This window comes from Cibotium barometz, chromosome 42 (assembly GCF_041138505.1).
Source record: "Cibotium barometz isolate CiBa-2024 chromosome 42, ASM4113850v1, whole genome shotgun sequence".
Lineage (NCBI taxonomy): Eukaryota > Viridiplantae > Streptophyta > Polypodiopsida > Cyatheales > Cibotiaceae > Cibotium > Cibotium barometz.
In genome coordinates, this window is record NC_141087.1 from 27,253,869 (window position 1) to 27,277,634 (window position 23,766).

The following is a 23,766-nucleotide window of genomic DNA, read 5'->3' on the forward strand; positions in this document are numbered from 1 at the left end:
CTCACCTGTGGTTGCCATAGCAATATGCAACCTTTAATGCCTGACTCCCTGCAAATGTGCAAACACTGCACCCAAGATGTGCAAACACTGCACCCAAAACACACAAAGTGCTCACAAATGTTCTCCCAAGCTTTATCTCCCACTGCGGAAGCACAAATGCAACTTTTCTCCCACTTTATGTGATGAAAACACCAAAATCTGGTTGCTGCAGATTTTGGACAGCACCTTAAATGTGCTCTGTTGCCCTTCCAAAGTACTGTACAGCAGTACTAAGTGCTCACCAATGATGTACCAAACCTGTACCGGCAAGTTCAGCAGCTGAAATTGAACCTTTTGGTCACTCAAAATAGTGTACAGCCATGCCAAAACATGCACAAAGCTGTGCCAAATCTGTACCAGCAGGTACAGTAGCAATAAATGCTCTCCTGGCTGTCCAAATGAGTGAAAATCAGACTTTTACAGTCCTGTACACTGCTTACAACAGTCCCGAACAGAAATTGGGCAAAAGCCCCTTGACTGCAAGCTGATTTCTGAGGATTCAAGGCATAAATGTCTTGCCTGCTGCTTTGCCAAGCTCAACAAGCATACAAACTTGAAAAGCCCCTTGATTTGAGATCAATTTCTGATCATGCATGGTACATTGGCGCACATGAAGGCATCCAGAGTGTTCACGATGCTTCCCCCTGGCCACATATACATCCAATACATGAAAGCCCCTTGATTTACAGGCACATTGAGTGCTTGTAAGGCATCAACACATTATCCACAGCATCAAATGCGATCGCCTGTATGCAAATCAACCAAATCGGCACAAAAGCCCCTTGATTTGCACTGCAATTTGCTGCAATTTTGCCCAAATGTGCGATTTTTCACATCATACAGCATGTATGAGTGCTTAATTGCACAATTACATCAAAAGCCCCAAATTTCGACATCCAATTTCCTGCAAATTGATCCTGATTGTGACCAATGTCACCCAATTTTGCCAATTTTGCTCAAAAATTGAGAAATTCGGCACCTGTACCTGCTCAATTGATTGAATTGATAAGAAATTTCCAAAATTGAAGGCAAATACCTCTTAATTTTTTGAATTTCTCTGATCTGCAGGCTGAATTTTGTTGTTGCAGGAAATCTGATGCTGCTGTTCGTGGAGACCTTTGTAGTCGGGCATTGGATGACAGGCGAATGACATAGCTGGCTACTGCTCAATAGATGCCCAAGGTGTGAGCATAAGAGCTGCTGTGCATCGGGCTCAAGAGAGGCGGCTTTACACAGGTGACTTTGCAGGCAATGGCAGCCAGAAAGGACATCTAAGCAGTGTCGTGTGTACGGCTGAGGCTGGGTGCTGGCTGCGCCTGCAGGGCAGCGTGGTTGTGCTGCTGGGCAAAAGAGATCCTGACGCCAGCTGCTGGGCAGCGTGGTTGCACCTGGCTGACCCCCACGTTCAACGCCTGGCGGCTATAGGCGCCTGAATGGCTGGGCATGCCTGGCTCAGTTGCCTACGCGCTTGATTGTTTTACGCCGTCAAACGCCTGTAGCCGTCTTCGCCTGATAGCTCTACACTATCTTCTCCACCTTCGCCTGGGAGAACTGAGGGCAGCTATGGTACCCGCAATGGTACCTCTGGCTTGGGCTATGGCACAGCTGCTGCTGCTCTCTCAACCCACCTGCCTGCGAAAGACTGGTCACACAGTCGACTAGTAACCAGCACTGCACAAAGGCGACCAGAGACAAATTTTGATGCAGCACGCAGATCCGTACAGCAGCACACGCCTGTTCTCTGCAGCGACAAAACCCTAGAAAAAATAACCTGCTCTGATACCAGTTAGGGTTTCACTTGTGTGGGAGACATACACAGAGAAGCAAGGGAGAGAGAGAGAGAGAGTTGTGGGGATAAGTCAACTCATCAAGTGAGTGTGTGACTCCCCTATCACACATGTATATTGCACTAGTACACATAGTGCACTTAGTACATTAAAAGTACTAAGTGTACTATGTACTATAACTTATGGGCTTGTACACACTATAAGGGTGGGCATAGTGCCTTTACCCCAACACAAAGTATTCACCTCTCTAATCCGACTAAGCGTATCTGCAATATTATTCATGGACCCTTTTCGATAACGGATCTCAAAATCAAAATCTTGCATTAACTCTGCCCAACGAGCTTTCCTGCCTCTCAAATCATCCGCATCACACACATACTTGATTGACTGATGATCAGTCAATACCACAAACTTGGAGCCATATAAATAATGTCTCCAAACCTTGAGAGCATGAATCACAGCATAAAGCTCCTTCTCAAGGGTTGGCCAACGAGATTGAGTGTCGTCTAGCTTTTTACTTTCAAAAGCAACCGGTCTACCATCTTGAAATAAAGCAGCCCCGATAGCATAGTCACTGGCATCAGTTTCAAGAACATAAGGCCGACTAGGATCAGGCAATGCTAAGATAGGTGCTTCCTTGACTTTATCTTTCAAAAGTCTGAAGACCATATCCAAATCGTTATTCCAAGTGATAGGCTGATTGGACTTACGTCCACGACCTTTCAATAAGTCGGTCATCGGTAATGTGAGCTGAGAGTACTCCCGTACAGATTTCCGAAGAAAAACAACAAAACCGAGAAAAGAACGAAGTTGTTTCACTGTTCGTGGTATAGGCCAGTCCAAAACCTTCTGAACTCGGTCATAGTCAATGCTCAATCCATCTCGAGTGATCTTGTGTCCCAAGTAAATGATGTCGGTCATAAAGAACTCACATTTACTCAATTTAGCATATAGTCGATTCTGTCTTAAAATAGATAAGACAATCGTGAGGTGTCTGACATGATCCTCAAGAGTACGACTATAAATCAAAATATCATCCAGGAACACCACCACAAATTTCCCCAAATGTTCACGAAAAAGATCGTTCATCATTTGCTGGCAAGTGGCTGGAGCATTGGTTAACCCAAAAGGTAATACGAGAAACTCGTAATGGCCATACCTAGTCCGAAAGGCGGTTCTTTCGACATGCCTTTCATGAATACGTATCTGGTGATAGCCAGTACGTAAATCTATCTTCGTGAAATATTTCACTCCTGCTAACCGGTCAATTAGGTCATCTGATCTAGGGAGAGGATAACGGTTCTTAATTGTCAGCTTGTTCAATCTTTTGTAATCTATACACATTCTCCAAGTATTGTCCTTCTTTCTCCTAAGCAACACAGGTGCACCCCAAGGTGATTTACTTGGACGGATCTGGCCCATCCTCAAATAATCTTCGAGTTGTTTAGCCAACTCATCTTCCTCAGCTTGGCTCATCCTATAAGGTGGAATACTCACAGGATGAGCACCAGGGATCAAGTCAATATGATGATCTACTGCCCGTTCGGGTGGTAAACCCGATGGCAGTTCCTTAGGAAATACATCTTGAAACGAATCAAGTATCTTCTGTAATTCTTTGCTTTCAAACACACTTAATTCATTCACATCCATGGAAGGGATGAGAAAAGAAGAAAGTGGAATCAATACACAATGGAAAGCGGTGTACAAAGAAGAATTCATTATATTTCCAAAATCAATTGTATTTACAAGAGGTCCTTGAGAGGGATGAATACAATCACCTAAAATACTTTACTTGGTGTCCCTATGCTGAAAAGAAAAAATATGACTAGACCAATCTATCTGGACGTCAAGAGTCTTAAACCACTCAATCCCTAATAACAAGTCTACATTTTCCAGATGCATAACATAGCATTCCAGAGTATCTTTGTAGTCCTGAATCTGGATTGGAAGCATCTCCACCTTGCGATCCCAAACTTGTCTGCCCGCAGATAGACGTACCTCATAGGTATGGTCGCTGAGTGTCGTGTCAAGACTCAATTTCTGCACAAGTTTGTAGTTAACAAAGTTATGCGAACTGCCAGGGTCTAAAAGAATGTGAATTTTATGGCCATTCACTTCTCCATAAACTCGGAGAAGATCATGCATGCCAAATACTTTAGAATTGAACAGACAATCAGAACAAGTACTAGGGCGAGAAAGTACAGTAATTGACGTACCTGTCAAAGACAACTGGTTAGCTGCCTTTGGCTTGGGTTCTGCATTTGACTTGGTATCCTTTTGTTTCGGGCACTCATTACGCATGTGTCCTTTTTCTTCGCAGATAAAACAACGTCCTTTCTTCTTGAGCTTCAAAGCCCTAAGGAGTCGTTTCTTCTTCGTTGGTGTCGAACTTGTATTCTTCGAAGGTTGGTCCGAAGACTTGCCTTCAGTCGTGTTAGCCATAGGTGCGGAGAACTTTCTTTTATGCTTGTTCCCCTGCTCGGTAACGGGTTTTGACTTGGAAGAGACCATCGTATCATCATAGATACGAGCTGAATGAATGGCCTCGTCCAAAGTTTTACATTTGTTATTTTTAACCTGTAATCAGTACGAGTCGGGTAAACCAGCTATGAAAAACTCCAAAAGAGTAGTGGGATCCATCTTTGTAGCTTTCATCTGCAAGTCACGGAACTTCTGCAGGTAGACCTCATAAGTGAGGTGCTGCGAGGTCATGGTCAAAGCTGAAAACCGGGCTACAACATCATAATCATCCTCTTTCTTGAGGAATTCTTTCTTGAAAATGTCTTCGAATTGTGCCCAAGTCGTTGGCTTTGGGTTCAGTTCCTTCCACCAAAGCAAAGCTTTGCCGGACAGGAAACCTGCTGCTAACTGTATCTTCTTTCCATCATCATATGGATGAAACTGAAAGTGAACTTGCCGCTTGTGTAGCCAAGTGTCCACGATCTCCTTGGTTCTCAGCTTTTGCTCGCCCCCGAACGGTTCCGGAGTAATATTGGGGCCTAAAGCAGAAGCCAAGTTATCCATTCCCGAGAAAGTAGAGAGGGTAGTGGTCAAGAGAGCGATGGAGTTCTGCAAAGCCTGCATCTGGGCTGCGATTTGTGCCTGACGTTCCGTCGAAGAAGCTTCGAGAGCTACTTTGAACTCTTGGAAATCTGATTTTGACACAAACTCGTCAAAAAGATCGGCATCAGTGCCTTCCGTAGCCGGCAAGCCTTCGCGTTCCACGAGGGGCTCCAACTCTGATTCTTGGGTCGACATCGTGAAGAGGGTACGCGGAGAGAAAATTCGATCTTTGCACAACAAAAGTGCGTGCGAACTTGAGAGCTTGAGAGCTTGAAAACTTGAGAACTCGAGAACTCGAGAAGTCGAGAGATGTGTGGCAAGAAGCCCACTAGAGGGGGTTTATAAAGGTTTCCCAAAAGCCAAAAAAAACTCGAAAAGCTAGGCTTAGCTTTTGCTTTAGCTTTTGTGTTTTTTTTTTCGTGAATATATATATATATATATATATATATTTTAATATATATATATATATGGATATATATATTCGATTTTCTTAAAAAAAATAAACATCTTGAAACCTTTGAGAGAGGAGGACTTTTAAACCTTTAAAAAAATAAAATAAAATTTTAAACTCCAAAAAAAAAAACAAAAACGAAAGCACTAAAGAATGCTTTCCTTACATGTTTTTTTTTCTCAACCTCCTGGATTAGCCGGCGCTTGCTGACTGCTGACGTGGAGAGCTGGCTGTTTTCTTGACGTCGCCTGCACGCCTGCCCGTCGGCTGCTGGAAACCGGGCGCTTGCACGAAACCTGCGCTGGCCTGGCTGGGGCGCCTGCGTAGGCCTGGGCGCTGCCCGCTTGGCCTAGGCGCCGCCTGCGCTAGGCTCCGTAGACCTGGCTGGCTGCGCTAGCTGGTTGGAGCGCCTGCGTAGGCCTGGGCTGGCCTGGGTGCCTGCCCGCCTGGCCTAGGCGCCTACATGGGCTGGCTGCCTGGCCACGTAGGCCCATGCGCCCGCCTGCAAGACTGCCAACAGCAAACTAGCGTCTCCCGCCAGTGCACTAACCTGGCCGCCTGCAAGCAATCCAGCACTTCTCTCATGCGCTCTCTCTCTCTCATGCGCCAAAAAGCAACGAAAAGGAAACATGCTTTTTTCTGTTTTTCTCTCACGACTGTACATGCGACTGCACAACCGAAACTTCTCTTCTTTGCAAAAACAATCAACCCTATTAAAACTACCATCTCCCATCATCAACATGGGTTTCTTTGATGAAGAAAAAGCACACACCAAACTGAAAACTGCAATATGCACAGAAAAAACAGCAAGCTTTTTTAACACATACCGTTCTTCGACCTCTTCTTCTCTACCTACCGACTTGCTCGTTCACACGAGGTATGCTCTGATACCACTGTCAAATCCCCACGGATCCCCTCGTGATCGATCTTGGTTCGAAACTCGAATCTTGCAAACAAACGAACAACAAACAAGCAAGGGGGTGCAGGCCTGACTCACCTCCCAACCATGACAGCCGTGGGCAAGCCCACAGTCTTGGCTATCCCCACCGAGCCACTAGCTGAGCTAACTAGGTTGACGTACCGACCAATCTCCTCCTCGTGACGTCCCATACCGCCACGAAGCTGCCCTCGCGGGCCTCGAGATTGCTGCCGGCCTCGGCTGCACAAAGCAGGTGCACGTCTGCACTAGATCCAGGCTCCAAGACCATAGAGCTCTCACAAACTCGCGAGACTCCCTATATCAATAACTAACCTTGGCCACCCTTTTATAGGCTCTTGGCCGGTCATCGGGCGTCCACACTTGGCCGCCCGCCCGTCCATACTTGGGTGTCCGCCCGTTAGTATATCCCTAACTCAGCTCGTCAATCAGCCTGCCTAGTTCCAAGCTTCCCCAAGCCTCGAAACTAGTCTTGCATGCGTATAGCACACGGTAGATACCCACTGTGCACATGACAAGCCAGGAGCTGAGAGGGGGTGTTAGAAGTCATCTCCTGTCTAGATTTATACACTAGGGCCTTTGTTGTGGGTGTGCCCGCCCTTATGAGGTGTTTTCCCATTTTTCCCCACTCTCCGTATTTTTCCCCTATTTTTTTCCATTTTTCTGAGGCTTGGGAGGGCTGCCAGAGGATGCCAGGTGCACTCCAGTGCTGGCTGACTGGATGTTCATCAGTCGTGGGCTTCAGGGCTGCTAGCCGACTGGTTTTCATCAATCGTGGGCATCTGTATGCTGGTCGACTGCATTTATGCAGCCGTGGGACCTTTTTCATCAGTCGTGGGCACTCATTGTGCTGGCCGATTGCCCTCTATGGGATGTATATATAGGACCCCAGCTCCCATACCTTATTTGTATCATTCCTCGGGATCTTCTTGTGTATATAGAGCAGAGTTACACACCTACATCTCTCTCTCTCTTGTGCTGTTTTTCTGCCTGCGTTTTTGCTCGTGTTCCCAGATTTGGTCATCATCTCCACTGCGTGTTCTGACAGAGTCTTGATCCTCTTGAGCAGATCGGTTAGAGTTTTCGAGAGGTCGGAGAACTTGTCGATGTGGGTGGAATATGCCTAGCAAATCCCCATAAACAACCGTACATCATACGTTGCTTTTGGAATCTCCCAATTCAAGATTTCTGCCACTTTGGGGGATCCAATCGGATGCCTTCGCACTAATTATGTATCCAAGGTAATGAACCTCGAACAAATAAAACTCCGATTTCTTTTCACTAACATAAGCTTGTTGCTTTGGTAACTTCACTACTTTTTCGACGTCAATGTCGTGTTGCTCGACTGTAGTTGAAAAAACTAGTATGCCATCTAAGAAAATGAAGACACACTTTCCGATTAAGTCCCTAAACACACGGATCTGTTATTAGAAGTCATCTCCTGTCTATATTTATACACCAGGGCCTCTGTTGTGGGTGTGCCCGCCCTGTATAAGGTGTTTTATCATTTTTCCTCACTCTCTGTATTTTTCCATATTTTTCCCATTTTTTCCATGAGATGGTTGGCTAGTGGCTGCTGGCCGACTGTCCTTTCAGCAGTCGTGTGACTGGCCGACTGCCCATCAGCAAGCGTGGAGTATTTTATTGCTGGCCGACTTGCTGTATGCAGTCGTGGACTTCATTTACTGATGGCCGACTGCTGATGCAGTCGTGGAGTGCTTTTTCAGCAGGCGACTGCATGCATGGGGCATATAAATAGGCCCCATGCCCCCCACCATTGTATCATTCAGTATTCTGCGGGATCTTGTGTATAGAGAAGAGTTTACACGCCTATCTCTCTGTGTTTCTTGTGCTGTCTATTTTCTGCATTCTACTTGCTCTTGTCAACCCAAGTTTGGTTATCATTTCCGTTGCATATTCTGACATGGTATCAAATCCCTAGGCTCGTGATAGATCTTGGGAGTTTTTCTGAGCAAGAGGGGGATCGTTAGGTTGCTGATTGGTGGACTGTTTTGGACTGTTTGGGAAGAGAAGGTGCAAGAGAAAGGCGGGCTAAGGTGCTGGACAGCCACTTGCAGGTTTTACAGATTTTTTTTTTCCCACCCACCCACGCTTTCAGTTTACTCCCCCGCGATGGCAGATTTACTAGAGATGGCTGAGAAGCACGTGAAGATTCTGACTCTCCCTACGTTCCCAGTGGACCGTCAGTTGGACGGGTCCAATTACGGCATCTGGAAGGTCATGATGGAGTTTGTTTTGGAGTCATCATTTGCTGGAAAGTGGTTGGAGCATTGGTTAACCCAAAAGGTAATACGAGAAACTCGTAATGGCCATACCTAGTCCGAAAGGCGGTTCTTTCGACATGCCTTTCATGAATACGTATCTGGTGATAGTCAGTACGTAAATCTATCTTCGTGAAATATTTCGCTCCTGCTAACCGGTCAATCAGGTCATCTGATGTACGGAGAGGATAACGGTTCTTAATGGTCAGCTTGTTCAATCTCTTGTAATCTATACACATTCTCCAGGTGTTGTCCTTCTTTCTCCTAAGCAACACAGGTGCACCCAAGGTGATTTACTTGGACGGATGTGGCCCATCCTCAAATAATTTTCGAGTTGTTTAGCCAACTCATCTTCCTCAGCTTGGCTCATCTTGTAAGGTGGAATACTGACAGGATGAGCACCAGGGATCAAGTCAATACGATGATCTACGGCCCGTTCAGGTGGTAAACCCAATGGCAGGTCCTTAGGAAATACATCATCTCCACCTTTCACCTGAAACTGTTTACACAGTTCAAAAACATCTTTCCTCTTCTTTGCAAAGCAAACAACCCTTTCTAGACCACAATCGCTATCATCACGGGTTCCTATGATGAAAAAACAGCATACTGAATCTGAAAAACAGCAGTATGCATAGAAAAACAGCGAGCTTTTTGAACACATACCTTTCTTCGACCTCATCTTCTTTACCTACCGACTTGCTCGTTCACGAGGCACGCTTTGATACCACTGTCAAATCCCCATAGATCTCCTCGTGGAACGCTCCTGGTACGAGACTCGAAACCTGCAAACAAACAAACAAACAACAAGGGGGTGCAGGCCTGACTCATCTCCCAACCATGACAGCCGTGGGCAAGCCCACAGTCTTGGCTGTCCCCACCGAGCCACGAGCTGAGCTAACTAGGTTGACGTACTGACCAATCTCCTCCTCGCGACGTCCCATACCGCCACGAAGCTACCCTCGCGGGCCTCGAGATTGCTGCCGGCCTCGGCTGCGTAAAGCAGGTGCACGTCTGCACTAGATCCAGGCTCCAAGACCATAGAGCTCCCACAAATCTCGCGAGACTCTATATTCGAATGACTAACCTTGGCCACCCTTTTATAGGCTCTTGGCCGGTCATCGGGCGTCCACACTTGGGCGGCCACCCGTCCATACTTGGGTGCCCGCCCGTTAGTCTTTCCCTAACTCAGCTCGCCAATCAGCTTGCCTAGCTCCAAGCTTCCCCAAACCTCGAAGCTAGTCTTGTGTGCGTGTAGCACACGGTAGATACACACTGTGCACATGACACATTTAAATTCAGATTTCAAGAGAGAAGACCGTCCCCTTTTAATGTACTCTAATTGGTGCAAACAATAGGTACAGGCGTGGCAGCCAGCCGGTACAAATGTGGCAGCCAACATGTACAGTTGTGGCAGCTACAGATAGCAATAAGTAGGTGATGTAGGCAGGTACTGAGCAACAACAGCAAGTACTGTAGGTGGGTACAAGGGCTGCAGCAACACACAGGTGCTGTAGGCAGATACAGGGCAGCACACAGGTGTGTTCTGATGCCGTAGCCAGGCGGGTTCTGATGCAGTAGCCGATAGCGGGGCTGGAGACTGGTGCTGATGTAGTACCTGGCAGGTTTAAGGGCAACAAGTATTGTAGGCGAGAACAGGCAGCAGCAGCCAGGCAGCCAAACTGGAGGTGGGTACTGTACTGAAGTAGCCAGGCCGGTTGGAGGAGATGGATTCAAGGCAGCCACTCGGTGTGTGAAGGCGGGTTCCAAGCAGCAGCTAGGTAGTCGACTTCTTTTTCCATCAACCACCTCACACCACCCACGTGTGGAGATGATTCTTCACATGCAATTCTTAATCTTAATTGGGATTAGGCCTTAGTCAAAAGTTAACTCTTGGGCACCCACAATAAAATTGTCCAGCCAATGTTTTAAATGTGTGTGAACACCCAACCCTATAAACATTAAGGTTTACATTACTTTATGGATTTTATATTTGAAAAGGCCAAAAAGAGTAATACTTATCACCTGTTCACACGCGACACCAACTCGTTAGCAGACAACACACCCACAGTACACCGGGGACGTCCTCGTCCAGTGTACTGGCACATCATAGTAGGCAAACACACGAAAACAAGTCATGCGAAAACAAGTTTATGCATGCAAACATGAATGTTTGTGCACATGTAATGGACGAAATCTCTCTTTCATGAAACTTGTACAAGTCGGGCCCAAAATTGGCGCGACAGAAATGGGAAGTCTTGGTTTTCCTATGGAGTGACAGTCCCATAGGCAAAACACAACTCCTGGTGAAACCGGCCTCTGATAGAAAACCAGAGTGCGGTAGGAGCAATCACCCGTCCACTTGTAGTCTAGATGAGAAACAAAACACAGATTGGAGCTAGAGTGCCCAAATCTGAAAACACAACGACACCTGTTGGCCCCAAAGCTTGGCGCCCCTTGCGGTATTTCTTTATTCAATTAAAAATAATATGTATGGCTGAGAACAACACAAAGACCAGCCAAGAGTTTACACCTGTAAGTCCAATCTGACGGCCCACAAATCCTTCTCAGCACAGAGGATTTATGCACACAGATCTGTGTCTTCAAACAACACACTGTGCCTCCCTCTGATCAGCCAAGATCACTAAGCAGGCCAGCCATGGGCATACATCTGGCATAACTCAAGTGCATGATACATCTTCTCAGCTCAAACATACATGTGCTGTCCAATCTCCGTCTTAATCCCTTGTCAATCTGCCATACCCCTCCTCTCACAAGGGGCCAGATAACACATATCTGCAACAGACATCAAGCAATAGAAAGAGAGATAGATGAACAGAAACAGAGCTTACCAAGTTCAGCTCGTGAAACAACAACACTGGAGGAAGCAACAGCACCAATCCGTGCCTGCAGGCACTTGAATCCACAACCCTGCTTCACACGTGTGCTTGCACTTGCCTGTATCCTCCTCCTGATGCTCACTCCTATGCTGTCCTTGAAAATACAGATCTGAAAATCAGCACTGTACCCGTCTGTACCGCCTCGGGATACGTGCCAGGAGTTGTACTTGCATAAACAGCCTGCTGTCCACTTCTGTACCAACCTGAATCAGAGTATTCAGGTCTGTCCAGCCACCTGACAAGCGCCGCCTGCAGCTTCAGAACCCAGAAAAGCGTGCGTCAGCCCTGTCCGTACACTGTACGGCTGTCGTACAGGGCTGTACGGCCTGTGTACTTGCTGGTACAGCCTGTACTGGCCTGTGCGCAGAGTTTCCAGCAGCAGTTTCTGTGCGCAGCCAGCAACAGAGGAGAAAGAGAGAGAGAGTGTTTGCCCAGTTCTGGCCGTACAGTGCTGTACGGCTGATTCTACTCAGAAAAACAGCAACAGCACACAGCAAAACAGCCGCCTCCTTCTTCCTGTGCTTTTCCACGCTAGGATAACATGCGCATGAAAGAAGCTCCTCTTTTGCTACACGATTCCCCAAAAAGGGAAGAGAGAGAGAGAAGAGAGAGAAAACTCCTCCCCAATTTAATCCCTAGGGCCCCAACTTTAATAAGTTCCTAGGGCCACTAAGGCCTAGGGGCAAACTCCAATAAACATTAAAACTTAATGTTTCTAGTTCCCCCCTTCACACCTAGGGATGTCCACACATCTTAAACTCTGTCCGGGCACCCCCCATGTGAATCATAAAATATTCTGACCCTGCAACCACCATGCCCACACTTGTTGTGCTCCATTTTCACAGGGCCATGACATACCCCCCTCTTGAAAGATGGCAAGCGTCCTCGATTGCATTCTGGTGATGCATCAAAATATCCAAAGTGAAATATACAATATGGCAAGATCAGCGTCCCAATCTCTCTGAGCCATGCACATGTATCAACATTCACTGCAAACCAATGGCATAGTAATAGTCCAAGTTGTATACCACTGTGAACCATACATATCCACAAAAATCTCCATGTGACTAGTACACATATATCATAGGAGTCCCATAAACAGATGTACTGTCAGCCTCAGTACCTTCGGGTGAGAGAAAATCTGCACCAAGCGACCTCTAGATGTCATCTGAGCCTGTCTGTATCAAGGGAGTGGAGGTGCTACCCCCCTCTTGAGCATCAGGTAATGCTCCAGACCCATGCTCTGCTGAACCTGAATGAGCCACAATAAGAGTCGGCTCTAACTCAAAGGCATCGAGATAAAGCTGCAAAACCTGAGGTGAATCTGTTAAGTCACCTTCCTCCATCCACTTCGCATCCATCGGTGAATAGTTCTTGAACTTCACAAGATAGCGACGGGAAACTTTACCTCGTACCTTCCTTTCTTTATGTGCCAGTATCTGCTCTGGAATCAGAACCTCATCAAGTTCCTCAACTTCCGGCTGAGCCTCATCTGATACATCCTCAGGCACATCCCCACGGAAAGGTCTAAGAAGACTCACGTGAAAAGCATTGTGAATCCTCCAGTGATCTGGTAACTTCAAACGATAGGTTACCTCACCAATCTTTTCCAAAACCTGAAAAGGCCCATAATATCGCATGCTCAACTTAGGGAATAAGCGCTCTTTACCCTTCATCTTCTTGAGTCTAGCCTTTTCAAAGCGCAAAAGAACCCAATCACCCAATGCAAACTGTAAATCACGTCTGTGACGGTCTGCGGCTTTCTTTTGCTTCTGCTGAGTTTTCTGGAGGGCCAACTTAACTCTCCGATAAGCTTCATCCAAGCTCTCCACATACTGATCAGCCTCAAAGATCTTATCCTTTGTATGCAAAATGGGCGGTACCTTCTTCCCTCCTTCTACAATCTCAAAAGGCGCCTTGCCTGTCGAGCTATGTACAGTGTTGTTATATGCAAACTCTACCAAAGGAAGATACTTTTCCCATTGTTGCTTGTGCTCTGACACATAACACTTGAGAAGATCCAACACTGTAGAGTTAGCCTCTTCTGACTGACCATCTGTCTGTGGATGAAATGACGATGAAAACTTGAGAGTTGTACCCATGTTGTCAAACAACCCTCTCCAAAACAAACTCGTCATCCGTGGATCACGGTCACTAATGATAGACGTAGGCAAGCCATGATACTTGAAGATGTTCGCCATGAACAACTTCACCATATGATCCACTTTAATTGTCTTCCTCACGGGAATGAAATGAGCCTGCTTACTGAACCTGCATATGATAGTCCAGATGCCATCATTTCCCGTTTGTGTCCGTGGAAGATCAAATACAAAATCCATGGCAATGCTCTCCCAAGGTCTATCCGGAATAGGTAAAGGCTGTAATAACCCTGGTGTCTTCTGACGGTCAAACTTTACCTTCTGACATACGATGCATTGCCTCACAAAGGCATCAACATCTCTTCTCAAGGTTGGCCAATAAAAGAAAGTCTCCACTGCTTTGACCGTGGCGTCAATACCTCTATGACCTGCATACGGTGGAGCATGACTTTCAATCATAACCTTGAGTCGCAATGGCCTGGTAACACACAGTCTGCCATGCATCAATAAAAACCCATCTCTGAGAGTGTAATGCTCATGCCGCTGACCCTCAGACATCTGATCATACAACTTTTCAAAATCCTCATCATGGGCATACTGCTCTTTCATTTCATCAAGCTCATGATGATAAGCAAGTGAAACTGCAGAGACCTGTGGCTTGCGTGACAAAGCATCTGCCACTACATTCTTTTTGCCTTCCACATGCACAATCTGGAAGTGAAACATTGACAAAAAGTTTGCCCAACGCATATGCTTCTCTGAAAGCTTAGTCTGCGTGAGGAAATAACGCAAGGTCTGATGATCTGTCTGTACAGTAAAATCAGCCCCAAGCAAGTAGTGTTTCCATGTAGAAAGAGCGTGAATTACAGCCAACATCTCTTTCTCATACACCTGCAAATGCTTCTCGGCATCTTGCAAAACTCTACTCTCATAGGCTATCACATGTCCCTCTTGCATGAGAACTGCACCAATGCTACTTCCACATGCATCACACTGGACAACAAAAGCCTTTCGGAGGTCCGGTAACACTAATACTGGGTCCGAAGTAAGCTTTTCTTTGAGCTTTTTGAATGCTGTAATTTCCCGATCAGCCCATCTAAACGGAGTTGCTTTCTTCGTCAAAGCATGAAGAGGCGAAGCAATTTCAGCAAAATGCCGTATGTAACGCCTGTAATAGGAACACAATCCTAGAAAGCTGCGTACATCATGCACGGTCCTCAAAGCTGGCCAATTAAGTATTGCTTCCACCTTTGCTGGATCCATACGGACTCCATGACCAGATACAATATGCCCCAAGAAATGTATCTCCTGCAAAAAGAACTCACTCTTCTTGCCATTAACCACCAACCGATGGTTTCTGAGTTCTGCAAACACAATGGCCAAATGCCTTCTATGCTCTTCCTCAGTTCGTGAATGCACAATCATATCATCAAAGAATGTGCCCACAAACTCTCTATGAGGTCTGAAAATCCTGTCCATCATTCTGTTAAATGTGGCAGGCGCATTCGTTAAACCAAAGGGCATAACCAAGAACTCATACAACCCAAATGTGGTTCGGAATGCTGTCTTATGCACATCCTCGGGTCTAATGCGTATCTGATGATACCCGCTTTTCAAGTCAATACGACTAAAAACTGTGGAGCCCTGTAAGCGGTCCAATATATCATCGATCCTCGGTATGGGGAATCGATTCTTGATGGTATTCTTGTTCAGCGCCATGTAATCAATACACATGCGCCAAGAACCATCCTTCTTCTGCACTAAGAGCACAGGTGAGCAAAAGGGTGATGAGCTAGGCTGAATCAAACCCTTATTCAAAAGCTCCTGCACCTGACTCATAATCTCTTCTTGTTGGGCTGCACTAACACGATACGGCGGTCTATTCGGTGGAGTACTACCAGGAATCAGATCTATGGCATGATCTTCTGGCCTCTCAGGAGGTAATTCTCCTGGCAATGACTCGGAAAAACAGTCTTGAAACCCACTTAAGAAATCAGTCCTGTCCTTATCTAACATAGACAAATTAGACTTAGACTCATCATCCTGTGCATCCTTTACATAAATCAAGTACGCGGAAAGATGCTTTTTCATTACTGATGAAATCGCCGAAGCGGATACAATAGGAACAGATTCTCCTTTGAGTTTTACATCCAATACATGCTCTTTCCCTCTATGAGTCAAAGTAATTTTCCTATTGTAAGTATCCACCACCGCATGTACTCTGTGGCACCATGGCATCCCCAACAAAACATCACAGCCATCCAAAGGCATGATGAAGAACTCCTCGCTGTCCACATAACCCTGCAAACGAAGCCGAAGCTTCCCAATAATAGGAGTAACGGGTTCTGCATACCCTGGACAAGCCATATTTGCCTCATGTAACGGCCCCATCTCCTCTGCGCGAATCCCCAATCGGCTAGCCAAATCTGGTGAAATGAAGTTGGCTCTAGCACCTGTGTCAAAAAAAATCAAGGCATTCTGATCTCTCACTTTGCCCCATGCCCTGCACAACTCTGTAGCTTCACCACCTAGCTGCTTTCCCACAAGATCAGGAACTAAGCCTGCAGAAGGCTTTGGTTTCTTTGGCTTGGGCTCTCCTTTATTGTCAGGATCCTTTTTGGACGTTCTTTTGGGACAATTGAATGACATATGCCCCTCTTCAGTACAGTAAAAACACTTTTGAGCATCTCTCAAAGCATGTCTTTCCTTAGAAGTCCTTTTGGGCATTGGCAACTTCTTATACTTTGTCTCTGAAGACCCTTTAGCATCACGAGAAGCATGCCCAAATTTTTCAGCTTTCTTGCCCAATTTCTTACTGCCTTTAAACCCAGATGAACCACCTGTGAGTAACGCATTAGCTGTCATAGCATTTTCAATCATCTGTGACATGTTCGTTACTCTCGTCTTTATACAATAATCTCGTACCTCTTTGGGCAGCCCACAACAATATTTCTCAACCTGCTCAGATAATGGCACGGCACGATAAGAAGTCACTGGGAGTAGAGCTTCCCAAAACTTCTTGTTATAATCCTCCAAACTATCACACTTTGAAGCATCCAGCTTGTGCCATGCGGTCATAACATCCACCTCAAATGTAGATGTGAGCCATACGGAAGAGAAAACCTGTTTAAATTGGACCCATGTAGTGGGTGCTATGCCCTGCAAAAGAAGAGTAGACCACCACTGCAAAGCATTGCCCTTGAGAAAAGTGGCAGCTTTCCTCACCTTTGAGGACTCTGTGTAATTCCCACCAGAAAAAGCAGCATCAAACTGCTGTAAAAAGGTAAGTGCCTTCAATTTATCCTTGGCTCCACTGAAAGTGTCAAACTTCACTGCAGCTCCTCCTTCCTTGTAATCCTTCGCCTTTCCCATAGGCGTTAGATTATCATATGGAAGTGGTTTCGTGAGATTGCTGCCCCCAACATTCATACCCATCATTGGGTCAACATTTCCCGTTCCTATGCCAGGCATACCATACATTCCAGCCATGTTTCCATACATTCCATTATGCATACCTGGCTGCATGCCACCAAACACATTGCCTTGCATCCCAGGTTGCATGCCTGCAAACATATTTCCAGCCATACCGGACTGCATACCACCATACATATTCCCCTGCATGCCAGGCTGAAAATTGGCTCCAAAAGGCCCATACATACCCATGCCTCCCTGAGGATAACCCCCAGTCATGGATTGAAACACCGAGCCACCACCAAAATAACCTGGATGCATGTTCTGCTGAGGAATAGGTGGCTGTCCATAGAAGGAACTCTGAGAGTTTGCACCATAAGCATGCTGCATATTCGGAAACTGGCCAAAAGATGGTTCCTGTGGGATGGCACCACTATGACCCTGAGGAAGATTCTTCGAACGAACCTTCTTCTTCTTTTTCTGGGGCTCTGTGCGGGGCTCTGTGCGAGATCTCATAAATTCAGCAAATCTCTCGCTCTGTGTGAGCTGCATAAAAGTATCCATAACACCAGCCAAGCGATCTTTGAAGCGAGCATCCTCATCCTCTTTACTATGCACATCTTCTGACTGTGTTACATCCTCATAAGGCTCAACATCTGCAGCGTGTTCTCCTGCAAAAATATCCTCAGATACATCTCTTTCAGGAGAAGTCTCTTGCTCTTCTTCTTCATGATAGAAGTACTCTTCCTCTGTATCAGACATGATTGCTGAATTTTCAGCGATGGCTTTCTTCAAAGCAACCACGAGCTCACCCCCTTCAGAAAGTTGATGATTGGTCCCGGGGACGGAACCTTGAAACCGGCCTCTGATAGAAAACCAGAGTGCGGTAGGAGCAATCACCCGTCCACTTGTAGTCTAGATGAGAAACAAAACACAGATTGGAGCTAGAGTGCCCAAATCTGAAAACACAACGACACCTGTTGGCCCCAAAGCTTGGCGCCCCTTGCGGTATTTCTTTATTCAATTAAAAATAATATGTATGGCTGAGTACAACACAAAGACCAGCCAAGAGTTTACACCTGTAAGTCCAATCTGACGGCCCACAAATCCTTCTCAGCACAGAGGATCTATGCACACAGATCTGTGTCTTCAAACAACACACTGTGCCTCCCTCTGATCAGCCAAGATCACTAAGCAGGCCAGCCATGGGCATACATCTGGCATAACTCAAGTGCATGATACATCTTCTCAGCTCAAACATACATGTGCTGTCCAATCTCTGTCTTAATCCCTTGTCAATCTGCCATACCCCTCCTCTCACAAGGGGCCAGATAACACATATCTGCAACAGACATCAAGCAATAGAAAGAGAGATAGATGAACAGAAACAGAGCTTACCAAGTTCAGCTCGTGAAACAACAACACTGGAGGAAGCAACAGCACCAATCCGTGCCTGCAGGCACTTGAATCCACAACCCTGCTTCACACGTGTGCTTGCACTTGCCTGTATCCTCCTCCTGATGCTCACTCCTATGCTGTCCTTGAAAATACAGATCTGAAAATCAGCACTGTACCCGTCTGTACCGCCTCGGGATACGTGCCAGGAGTTGTACTTGCATAAACAGCCTGCTGTCCACTTCTGTACCAACCTGAATCAGAGTATTCAGGTCTGTCCAGCCACCTGACAAGCGCCGCCTGCAGCTTCAGAACCCAGAAAAGCGTGCGTCAGCCCTGTCCGTACACTGTACGGCTGTCGTACAGGGCTGTACGGCCTGTGTACTTGCTGGTACAGCCTGTACTGGCCTGTGCGCAGAGTTTCCAGCAGCAGTTTCTGTGCGCAGCCAGCAACAGAGGAGAAAGAGAGAGAGAGTGTTTGCCCAGTTCTGGCCGTACAGTGCTGTACGGCTGATTCTACTCAGAAAAACAGCAACAGCACACAGCAAAACAGCCGCCTCCTTCTTCCTGTGCTTTTCCACGCTAGGATAACATGCGCATGAAAGAAGCTCCTCTTTTGCTACACGATTCCCCAAAAAGGGAAGAGAGAGAGAGAAGAGAGAGAAAACTCCTCCCCAATTTAATCCCTAGGGCCCCAACTTTAATAAGTTCCTAGGGCCACTAAGGCCTAGGGGCAAACTCCAATAAACATTAAAACTTAATGTTTCTAGTTCCCCCCTTCACACCTAGGGATGTCCACACATCTTAAACTGTGTCCGGGCACCCCCCATGTGAATCATAAACATAGTTGTCACGGTACGAAAATACGATACCGTACGGTACGATACCGTACGGGAATATTCGGTACGATATGAAATTTTGGGATACGGTACGATAAAATACGGTTTTTTAAATTAAAGAACACCTACAAACATAGACATTTTCAATTTGGAAGGGTAGAGTCTAGAGAAGTTGTTTCAAACCAAAATATCATTAAAAACAACTAAACAAGTTTGAAGTGACAAACAAAAGTACATAAGTATAGAGGTGCGATGCGATCATGCGCGCTAGGCGCGAGTACAAAAAGAGAGGCTAGAGCCAAGGCCCAAGGAGAGACTAGACAAAGGCATCACTATCAGAGCTCTCGCTGAAATCATCCTCATGAGAAGAGGACACATCAGTGGCCTCGCCGAAGTCGCCATCGCTAAGAAGGTTGCCCTCATCATCGAACTCGGGCTCTCTAAGCTCATGTGAGAAGCCAAAGGGAGCATCCTCATCTGCAAGAGCGAGTGTGGAGCTACCCGATCCACGCCGCACATAGGTATGCACTATGTCCCTGGGAGCACCACGAACCGTGCATCCACGGCTTCCTACTTGCACTCCTCTGCCACTACCTCCACGCCCACGACGAGTGCGAGTAGGTCGTCGATCAAATGACTCGAGCTCTCGATAGATCTCTGCATAGATCCTCTCCTCCTCCTCATCCTGCACTTTGTTTACACTCTGAAGAGTGTCCCCTGTGAGCTTGAATGCATCCACATTCACCTACATTGTACAATGATCAAGTGACAAGCAATGTATTAGAATTTGGTTCCAAATTCCAATAAACATTGAAGTTTGAAATTTGAATGCTTATAACTTATAACTTATAAGTTGTAACTTATACCTGTCTCGTTGATTCCATCTTTTGCATTGCGCGCAGCATGCGCAAGTTAGCGCGGCAATACACTAGCCGCTCTAACTGTTGCGTGCTCAAGCGATTACGTAACTTCGTGTGTACAAGTGAGTAGGAACTCCAGTTCCTCTCACATGCACCCGAAGAGCAATCCTGAGCTAGGATTCTCAAAGCCACCTTTTGGAGGCTTGAGAGCGCATACCCAAATGTCTCCCACCAAAAGAGGGGCTTCACAAGGGATTCCCTCTTCCCCAACAGGTAGTAGATGCAAACGCGGCTCCTCCCCTTTGGTCATTGTAGCTTATGAGCTCCTCAAGGAACTTCCCATGGCGATCCTCCGGCAGTGCTTTGGGCAAGTAAGCATCTCGGGCTTCAAGTAGCTCCACGTTGGTGAAGAGGGCGGGTGATTTGTAAGCCGGATGCAATAAAGCGGCAAGACCATGGATAGGTCTTCGCATCCACTTCCATCTCTTCTCCACAATGGCCAACATACCATCGCGCTTCTCCTCGTCGATGGAAGGAGAAACGCGTAACTCTGCTATGGCCTCTCCCATGAAGTGAACAAGAAGGCCCATGGTGGCTCCCTCCATGTCGGTCATCCGCAATACCCTATAGAAGGGCGTGACCGCAATGACAATAGTGCGGACCGACTGCCAAAACTCCTCCTTTAGGCAAAGCCGTTGCATGGCTTTGGCCTCCGCCGATTCTCGCTCATCCCACTCATTCCACATTGTGGAGACCACTGTTTGGCGAAGGGAGGATTTCACATCGTGGAGGCGCTCCAAGACGAGCCACATGTAGGCGAAGCGTGTAGATGAAGGCTTCTTCAATTCCAACTTGCTATGTTCGCGGAACATGGCAAGCACCTTCACCTTTGTGGTGAAGAAGGTAACAATAGAGATAGCTTCGGTCATTACTTCCTTCATCCACACTAACTTGCCCATATCCTCCATGAGCAAGTCAATGCAATGGGAGGCACAAGGCGTCCATACTATGGAGGGATAGTCCTTCTCGAGCAACTTCCCCATCCGACGGCAATTTGAAGCGTTGTCGGTGATGACTTGCACCACGTTCTTCGATCCAACCTACATGTCACAATGCACATGAATGGATGCAATGAGCGTATGCCGTATGAGACTTGAGTCATGACTCATGATATAGCCACATATGATCATATGATTCATATCACATATTGATATACCAAAGCCTAAACTTTAAAGACTTTAGTGCAATTTGAAAGTTGAAACTTACCTCCATGATGGCTTGCTTGATATGGCGATATATGAATGCACCCGATGTTTTCCTCCCCGCCTTTCCGGAATCCACGCCCCGCACAAAGTATGTGCCAAGAGGGCAAGAGACAAGTATATTGATGATGCCTCTCTTCTTCCGGTCACTCCATCCGTCGGAGAGGATGCTACACCCATACTTGGACCATGCCGCCCGCACCGGATTGAGAGATCTATCGATTCTTTCCCTCTCGTCCACAAGCCTCTTCGTGCGCATGTCATGATAGGAGACGCCGGTCCATCCTTCACATGGGCCCACATTTGCAGTGGCTTTCACCATTGACTTCCATTGATCTACCTTGAGCACATGGAATGAGAGATTGCACTCAATAATGGTGCGTGCAATCTCTATATCCGCTAGCCGTTGCCGTTCTCGGAGATGTGATAGAGAAGAAGAGAACCCCCCGGTAGCTTGGGCTAGAGTGGCTTGCCTCATGGGAGACTCAAGCCTTTGTCTCTTTGAGGAGGCGGAGGCGGAGGTGGCACCGATGGAGGCGGCGGGGGAGGATGTATCACAAGGCGGGGAAATGACCTCATCATCCGCCCTTGAGCTTCTACCACTATCATAGTGAGCACCCAATCCACGCTTGATCTTGTTGAAGATCTCACCGGATATAGCAAGGGGGACTTCCTTGCATGGCGCAACTTGCCCCCCCACCTTTCCAACATGTTGGAGAAGCCTAGTAACTCCACTTGTGTATTGTTTGCCACAATACTTACAAGTCCACCTATATGACTTGGACTTTCCATCGGCTTTCTCTACATGGATAGCATGCACATTGAAGGCTTCATTCTTCTCCCTTGTCATTGTAATAGAGAGAGAGAAATTAGAAGATTCAAGAGATGGATAGGCTTGAGAGAGAGAGAGAGAGAGAGAGAGAGAGAGAGAGAGAGAGGCTTGAGAAAATGAGAGTGAGGCTTGAGTCTTGACTCTTGAGAGAGAGAGAGCCTAAAGGCTTGAGAGAGAGAGAGAGGCTTGAGAGAGGGCCTATGGGGGAGAGAGTGGCTTGAAAGTTGAGAGTTGAGAGAGAGAGAGAGAGAGAGGGGGGGGGCTTGATGGTCACTTGAGCAAGACTCAAGAGAGGGGGGGGCTTGATGGCTTGAGTAATGAGCATTGAGAGGCTATAGCTTTGAGAGAGGCCTAGGGGGTGGGCATTTTATAAGGCTATGTAGCATGGGCCATGGCCAATGGGCACATGGGCCACAAAGCATGCCCAAAACGGCCAGCAAACGGCTACAAAACGGCCACGAAAATGCGCAGTCGGCGGCGGCGCAACGGACAGAAACGGCCACGAAAATGCGCAGTCGGCGGCGGCGCAACGGCTAAAAACGGGCAAATCTGGCATATCGTACCGTACGATATCGTACGATATCGTACCGTACGAATCGTACGATATCGTACCGTACGAATCGTACGTACGAATTGATTCGTACGCGTACGAGAAACAACCCTGATCATAAAATATTCTGACCCTGCAACCACCATGCCCACACTTGTCCTGCTCCATTTTCACAGGGCCATGACACCTGGCACGGGCCTTTCTATGGAGTGACAATCACATAGACAAAGCTCGGCACAAATATCGGTCCTACCATGGAGTGATAGTCCCATGGATAAGACACAATCCTGGTCATACACGGGTGGCAACAAACAAGCTTCCGTCCATATGGCACAATACTGGTGACACACGGGTGGCAACAAACAAGCTCCCGTCCATGTGACACAAGATGACTGACCCTTTCACATGGGGCATTGGCCTGGCCACATGCGAACATGGTGCAAATCTGGCCGTTCTATGGAGTGACAGCATAGAAGTGGCTCTAGAAATGGAGATGGACCAAATGGTGATATCCCCCGGCTTCTAAACAGTTGACCTCAACTGAAAAGTCTATAGATATGCCTGCAATAGCTGCGGGTAATCAATAAAATAATCCTCATCTACCCACTTTGCATCAATGGGTAAGTAGTTCTTAAATTTCATAAGATATCTCTTGGAAAGCTTTCTATGTGGTAGCTTTCTCTCCTTGTGAAATACAATCTGCTCTGGCTGGAGGATCTCCTCAAGCTCATTAATCTCGGGCGGATCTTCTGTGACAGGGTCTTCCGGATCTTGCCCCACATACTTCTGCAAAAGACTCACGTGAAAAGCATTGTGAATCTTCCAATGACTGGTTAAAGCAAGCCTGTAGGACACTTCATTGATCTTGTCAATCATTTTAGGGGTCCATAATATCGAGTAGAAAGCTTTGGATATGATCCCTCTCGTTCTGGTCTCTTCCGAAGCCTAGCTTTCTCAAATTTCAACAATACCCAATCATCTTCCTCGACTTGCATGTCCCTTCTATGCTTGTCGACAACCCTCTTATGCTTGTCTTGTGACCTTGCAATGGCTGTCCGCACT

At 46.8% G+C, this 23,766-nt stretch overlaps 3 protein-coding genes across 5 annotated transcripts in view; 1 reads left to right on the top strand and 2 right to left on the bottom strand.

Annotated features, from left to right (window-relative positions):
* Positions 1–23,766, top strand: part of LOC147614319 (mitotic checkpoint protein PRCC-carboxy-term protein) — a 49,724-nt gene that overhangs the window by 12,608 nt on the left and 13,350 nt on the right. The gene's annotated exons all lie outside the window — the stretch shown is intronic.
* Positions 20,306–21,622, bottom strand: LOC147614320 (uncharacterized). Its single transcript, XM_086780344.1, has one exon. It carries the CDS (start codon positions 21,101–21,103, stop codon positions 20,306–20,308), a length of 798 nt encoding a protein of 265 aa, XP_086636470.1. The 5' UTR covers positions 21,104–21,622.
* Positions 21,261–22,740, bottom strand: LOC147614321 (uncharacterized). Its single transcript, XM_086780875.1, has one exon. The coding sequence runs from the start codon at positions 22,170–22,172 to the stop codon at positions 21,261–21,263; it is 912 nt and encodes a 303-aa protein (XP_086637001.1). The 5' UTR covers positions 22,173–22,740.

What these genes read in the sequence shown, in the direction of transcription:
- LOC147614320 (XM_086780344.1), bottom strand. Translation starts at nt 21,103, where the DNA reads ATGGGGAAGTTGCTCGAGAAGGACTATCCCTCCATAGTATGGACGCCT.
- LOC147614321 (XM_086780875.1), bottom strand. Translation starts at nt 22,172, where the DNA reads ATGACAAGGGAGAAGAATGAAGCCTTCAATGTGCATGCTATCCATGTA.